Here is a 6,192-nt window from a genome sequence, read left to right as displayed (position 1 = left end):
ATATATATATATATATATATATATATATATATATATATATATATATATATATATATATATAATATATTTATGTAGATGCAGTTATGCACGCATCCTGCATCGAAGAGGAGATGCGGGTATGCCCGCGACCATCACAAGGAGAGGAAAAGAAGCAACAAACCGCACCAAATAAAAGCAAGAACAACAGCAGCAGCAATAGTAACCACAAAAACAATGACTGCTCTTTGTCACGATCCCTTCCCCTGCCCACCTCAGAACTGCAAGTAGCTCATTAACGCCGTACGCTAGCGATGTCATCACCTCCCCCCGCAGCGGCTCCTGCTGCTCGTTCTGCTGCGGCTCCTGTTGCTGAGCCGGCACCTCACGTCCGGTGTTGCTGCTGCTGCTGCTGCTGCTCGCCTTCTTCAGCTGGCGGCGGAGGAAGCCTATTCGGCGGCAGCGTTGGAGCAGCATCTCAATGCGGCGGAGCAGCAGGTCTTGCTGCAGCAGCTGCGGCAGCAGCAGCTGACGCAGCACGGATTGCTTGAAGTGTTCGTACGAGAAGGCAAGAGCTCCGCATGCACTCGAGAGAATAGCCAGCCTGCTCTTATTCGCCTCAGCCTCCATTTCCTGCTGCTGCACTCGTCGCTGCAGCAGACGCTCCCATCTGGCCTGCTGGCGTTCCTGCTGCCTTGTTTTAAGGTGCTGCTCCCGCAGTAGCTGCAGTTGCTGCTGTTGCCGGTGCTCAGCAGCTGCACGCAATGAACTCACGACAGCATGCTGCTGCGCGACCCGCTGCTGCTGCAGCTGCACGACCCGTTTCAGCTCATGCAACAGCTGCTGCTGCTGTTGCTGTAACTTCTGCAGCTGCAGCAACAGCTTCACGCGCTGCTGGAGTTGACTGAAGTGCTGCGCATCGCTGCCCCTAATGATGCTGCAAGTATGCAGCTGAGCTGCAGCAGCAGCGAGACCAGGGAGCACCTGATGCAGCCACAGAGGGCTCGTGAACAGAGCCAATACCTGCAGCAGCTCAGCTGGGGGGTCCGCCAGAGGCCCTGCAATAACGCAGCAGCTGACGCGTATCTGCGTGCCTGGGGGCATCATGGCATTGTGGTTGTTGCTGCTTCTTTTGCTGCCGCTTGTGCTCTTGCTGACAGCAGCAGCACCTCTTGCATCTTCAGCAGGTTGGCCGACGCCACTATGCGTGATCGGTGTCGAGTTCATTGACGTGTCTAAATGTGTTGGTGCCGTGTTTGCTGCAGTAGTTGCAGGAGCTGGAGATGCGGCTGCAGNATTGACGTGTCTAAATGTGTTGGTGCCGTGTTTGCTGCAGTAGTTGCAGGAGCTGGAGATGCGGCTGCAGTTCCCGCTGCTGCAGCTGCAACTCTCTGCTCCAGAGCAATTTGTGCTGTCCGCAGCAGACAGCACACATCCTGGAGCAGACACAGAAGCTGCTCAGGGGTCTGCGGCGTTGCTGCATTTGCGCATGCACAAGCATGCATCAGCCACTGAATCCTCAGGGCAGCAGCAGCAGGTTCATTCTTCAACTGCTGCTGCTGGTGCTCGATTTGCGTGCATGCTGCTGCATCTGCGAGAACACCCACCCGAATTCGTGGCTTCTGCTGCTGTTGCATTTGCTGCACCTGTTGCTGGAGCTGCTGCAAATGCTGCTGCAGCAGCTGCATCAGCTGTTCATCCGTCTGTCGCTGTAGCTGCAGAAGGGGAGCCTCCGCATGCACCGAGGCGCTGTGGTTAGCAATCTGCTTTTTCACAGCCTTTAGCACTGTACCTAAAGGGAGCANGCATGCACCGAGGCGCTGTGGTTAGCAATCTGCTTTTTCACAGCCTTTAGCACTGTACCTAAAGGGAGCACAAGCTCCTGCGACGGTTGGTACTGCTCGTGCTTCGGTTGCTGCTGTTGCTGCTGTTTATCATGTTGGTGCTGCTGCACTTCCTGCTGGGTGCCTAGTGAATGCAAAGGCAGCCCAGCTACCGGGACGGCAGAAGCCAAGAGAGCTGTGCTCTCCTGCAACAAAGATGATTCCCACAGCACGTTGCCTGGGCTGATGGTGCAGCTGCTGCTGAACCTGCTGCTGCTGTTGCTGCTGCTTCTGTGTCCCTCCCATCCTCCCCATCTGCTGGCTGCAAGCGGCTGCTGCTGAAGCCAAAGCTGCTCCTGGTGCATCAAGTGTTGCTGCCACTGCTGCAAGTTGCCTGTGGGCAGGTGCTGCGGTGTACTGTGTGCAGAATGAGGTCTATATGCAGCAGCAGCAACAGCAACAGCATGCTGCTGCTGCTCGTGCATGCTGTGCTGCAGTGCTTGCTGCTGCTGCCGTGTCAGCCACAAGCTGAAGGCGTAGTCCGTGCGGCTCATCAATGTCCAGGGGTCCGTGGGACTCCCGTACCGCATGTCGACAATGTGCTGTTCCTGCTGTTGGTGCTGTCGTTGCAGCTGCTGCTGTTGCTGCTGGTGCTGCTGTTGTTGTTGTTGCTGCTGCTGTTGCTGCTGCTGCTGCTGTTGATGCTGCCAGCGCAAACGCATGCTGAGAAGGGATGGCAAAAAGGCGGGGTCTGCGTGGAGCGCAGAGAGGTGACTATGCGCCCGCTGCAGCTGCAGATACACCAGAGCTGCTGTGCTTCCCTCGGGCCCCCAAAATGCCCTCAACAAAGAAGACGTGATGCAGCCGATAGCAGCTGCTACAGCAGAAAGCTGCTTTGGTGCATGCAGCGCTGACAGCTGCTGCAGAGTTGNTGTTGCTGCTGCTGCTGCTGTTGCTGCTGAGGAAGCGCTCCCCACAGAGACACCTCCTTCGCTAGCCATTGCTGCTGCTGCAGTGCTATCTCCCTCAGCAGCTCTACTAGAAAGGCAGGCGACCCCCCGAAGAAGCGCGTTGCCTGATGCACCATTGCAGGTTCCCCATGTGCTGCTCCTGTTGCTGCTGCTGCTGCTGCTCCTTCTGGTCTATGCCACTGGCCTTTAGAAAGCAACGGCGTGCAACTCAAGCTGTCTGCAAGCTTCATCAAAGCAATAAGTACCGGTGTCATTTGTTTTTGGTCACCAGCACCAGCAGCAGCAACAGCTGCAACTGCAGCGGCAGGATCAGCAGCGGCGGCTGTTGTCTCTTCGCGCACAAACAGTCGAAGTAGCAGCAGCGACTCCCACAGCAATGCAGCTGCGATAGGTCTGGTGAATACCTCCCGGTGTGCATACACCTCAGATAATGCTGCCAAGGCTTGCAGCCGAGGAAGTAGCAACCGCTCCTGCAGCTGCTGCTGCTGCAGCTGGCGATACCTCCCATCCGAGGGCAGAGTAACCGCCGGACGAGTAGAGAAAGAAAGCAAAAGAGAAAGAAGAGCTCCGCGCGTTGCTTGCAGCAACTCCCGCCGCAAGCAGGANTAGAGAAAGAAAGCAAAAGAGAAAGAAGAGCTCCGCGCGTTGCTTGCAGCAACTCCCGCCGCAAGCAGGAAAGCTCCACCTGCTGCTGTGGTGCCATGCTGCTGCTGCTGCCGCTACTGCTGCTGCTACTACTACTACTGCTGCCAGTCGAGTGAGAGGCCAAGTCGGTCCACGAAAGGACGCTGCGGGAGGCAGCTGCAATCGTAGACATAACCGATGCCTCGCGCAGCAGCAAATGCTCGCCCTCTCCCCGTCGCAGCAGCAGCTGCTGCATGTAGGCATTTGGGTCGCGCTGCAGTAGCAGCAGCAGCTGCAGCAGTTCGCCACCGACAGCCAATCGTACGGAAGGGCAAGCAGAAGGCCGCAACAGCAGCTGTGCACACTCCACAGGGGCGAGTGAAAACACAGGGCCCGGCCCGTTTCCCTCCAACAGCCGCTGCTGCTGCTGCTGCTGCTGCTGCTCGTGTTGCACTTGCTCCTTCTGCTGCTTCGGATGAACTGTAGAGCCTCCTTCTTGCACCGGCATAAGGGCTCTTCTGTTAAGGAATGTCAACATGGCACGGTCGAGGTGTGCGTACAGCTCATGAAGAGAAGGGCCCCCAAAATGGGGGCCGTAGCCATTCCAGTAAGCAAATGAGGGAGCTACTCCGGAGAGCGGCCATACAGCCGATTGTTGTTGCTGTTGCTGTTGTTGGTATTGATGCTGACCTTGTCCTGGCGTAGAAGCGGCGGAGGTGACAGCTGGCTGCTGCTGCTGCTGCTGTTGCTGCGAGCAGACGGCTCTTTCTAGTAGAAGCAGCGTCCTATAAGTGCTTAGCGTGCAGTGCCACTGCAGCGCGTTTTGCTGCTGCAAGAGGTGGATATACACCGGAATCGCAGCAGCAGCAGCTGCAGCCTTGAGGTGCTGTAACGGGGCGTAATGACAGAGCAGAAGCAAAAGAGACCGCATGGCAGCAGCTGCCTCGGTGGGCTGCAGCACATCCAAGCGGGAGCTCCCTGCTGCTAAACNAGAGACCGCATGGCAGCAGCTGCCTCGGTGGGCTGCAGCACATCCAAGCGGGAGCTCCCTGCTGCTAAACACTGATGCTGCTGCTGCAACCACCTTATAACGACACCCGCTGCCTGCAGCAGCAGCGCAGGTGGCATATAAAGAGGCGGGACTTGGCTGCTTCTGCTGCTGATCTTGCCAATACTGCTGCCCGTGCTGCTGCCTCGGCTACGTTGCTGACGCGTCTGCGGCAGTAGCTGCTGCAGAGATAAGCGATCCATGCGGATTTCTGCGCCTGCAGCAGCAGCAGCTGCTGCTGCTGCTGCTGCAGCAAACCCTTTGATTTCTCTCTCTAAGCAGATGGCGCTAAATGCCAACACGTTCAGGGAGAGCCGCAGAAGCGACTCCTCGGGGCCTGTTGCAGCTGCAGCTCCTGTTGCCGCAGGTGCTGTTCCGGCTTCTGCTGCTGCTGCTGTTGCTGCTGTTGGTGCTGCACCTTTATTTGTCTCTTCTGCCTGCTGGAGGGCTGCAGCAGTGTCTTCCAATAGTAACGGCAGATTTGCGGCTGCCCTATACGGCAGCACCTCCCGCTGCTGCTGCACCGCTCGCCGCAGCAGCCTCCACTGCCCCTGCAGCATCTCGACAGCAGCAGCTTTAGCAGCAACCTCAGCAGCAGCATTAGCTGCACTAACAGCAGCGTCTGCAGCAGACCCACCATTTGCCCCTGTGGGAACAGGAATTGTCTGCGAGGTGCCCAGAATGCCTACCGCATCCCCTTGAACCCCGTGATGTGGCTGCTGCTGTCGTTGTTGTTGCTGCTGCTGTGGGTGCTGGTGCTGCTGCTGCTGCTGATACCCAGCATTCAGTACAAATGCTCTAGGCCTCCTCTTGTTCAGCCCCGCGAGGGGCCAACCCCTATCGTTCTGATGAGAAGAAAGGGTATACGCGTCGCTGGCACTGGTTCCCATTTCTTTTCGTGCTGCTGCTTCAGTAGTAGCTGCTGCTGCTTGCGCAGCGGCTGTTCCTGCTGTTGCTGCCGCCGCTGCTGCTGCTGCTGTTGCAGGGGCCTCAAACGTGTTCGCCAGCGGATCTTCTGAGGCGGCCTCTGAGAAGTCGAAGACGCTGGGGCCCCCCCGGAAGGGCGCCGCATGAGGACGGCGGTGCTGCGCTGTGGAGACACCTCGGCTGCTGCGGTGCAATGCTGCTGCTGTTGGCGCTGCTACTGTAGTTCGCCGCAACAAAACCCCATGATTGACAAATACAACGGATCCATCGCCCGTACGGCAGTCTAGAGGCGGCCCTTCTGCCTCTGTTCTTGCTGCCCCTGCGCATGCTGCAATGGCATTGCTGCTGCTGCTGCCGCTGTCTCTCCTTCCCGAGGGCCCCAGACGGCCCCGATAAAAGCCCACGCGGAGACTCCTAAGGGGGCCCCTAGGGGGGCCCCTAAGGGCTCTTGTGGCAGGGTAGGAGAAGCGCAACATTTGTATGGCCAGGGGCCCCTGGGGTTCCTAGGCGGCCCAGTTGAAGCCAATGGCCGTTGGAGCTGGGCTAGTGGGCGCTCCTAAAGCTGCAGCAGCGGGTGCAGCAGCAGCAGGAGCTGCTGCTGCTGCAGCGGGCCACCGAAGGTATGAGGCCACACTCGACGTTTGCTGTGTCTCTGATGTTGTCGCTGCTGCCGCCGACGCGGCTGCTGCTGCTACCTGGAATGCCTCACAGAATTCTGAACCCCCGTGTCTGTTTAAACAGCAACAGAAGGAAAAATAACTCCTTCAGGAGAGGGGAGGCAGCAGGCCAGCCTGCGGGCTTGCTCCTTGGGGGGCCCCCCTTC

The 6,192-nt window shown here is 58.0% G+C and overlaps 3 protein-coding genes across 3 annotated transcripts; all 3 read right to left on the bottom strand.

The window, feature by feature from the left end:
• Nucleotides 1–81: 81 nt before the first annotated feature.
• On the bottom strand, nucleotides 82–1,203 carry EMH_0033140 (uncharacterized protein; the record flags this gene model as incomplete). Its single annotated transcript, XM_013494711.1, has 2 exons — nucleotides 82–94; nucleotides 251–1,203. The coding sequence occupies 2 exons, from the start codon at nucleotides 1,201–1,203 to the stop codon at nucleotides 82–84; spliced, it is 966 nt and encodes a 321-aa protein (XP_013350165.1).
• Nucleotides 1,204–1,282: 79 nt separating this feature from the next.
• Nucleotides 1,283–4,325, bottom strand: EMH_0033120 (uncharacterized protein; the record flags this gene model as incomplete). The annotated part of the gene is given in 6 exon segments (XM_013494710.1): nucleotides 1,283–1,387; nucleotides 1,584–1,768; nucleotides 1,840–2,730; nucleotides 2,734–2,874; nucleotides 3,272–3,375; nucleotides 3,379–4,325. Coding segments are annotated over 6 exon segments (2,373 nt in total).
• A 53-nt stretch (nucleotides 4,326–4,378) lies between these two features.
• On the bottom strand, nucleotides 4,379–5,845 carry EMH_0033110 (uncharacterized protein; the record flags this gene model as incomplete). The annotated part of the gene is given in 2 exon segments (XM_013494709.1): nucleotides 4,379–4,384; nucleotides 4,388–5,845. Coding segments are annotated over 2 exon segments (1,464 nt in total).
• Nucleotides 5,846–6,192: the final 347 nt, after the last annotated feature.

This window comes from Eimeria mitis, genomic scaffold, assembly GCF_000499745.2.
Source record: "Eimeria mitis Houghton genomic scaffold, Emh_scaff1259, whole genome shotgun sequence".
NCBI classification, from domain to species: Eukaryota; Apicomplexa; class Conoidasida; order Eucoccidiorida; family Eimeriidae; genus Eimeria; species Eimeria mitis.
The sequence above is the reverse complement of the archived record's forward strand: the minus strand, read 5'-3'. Positions and strand labels throughout refer to the sequence as shown.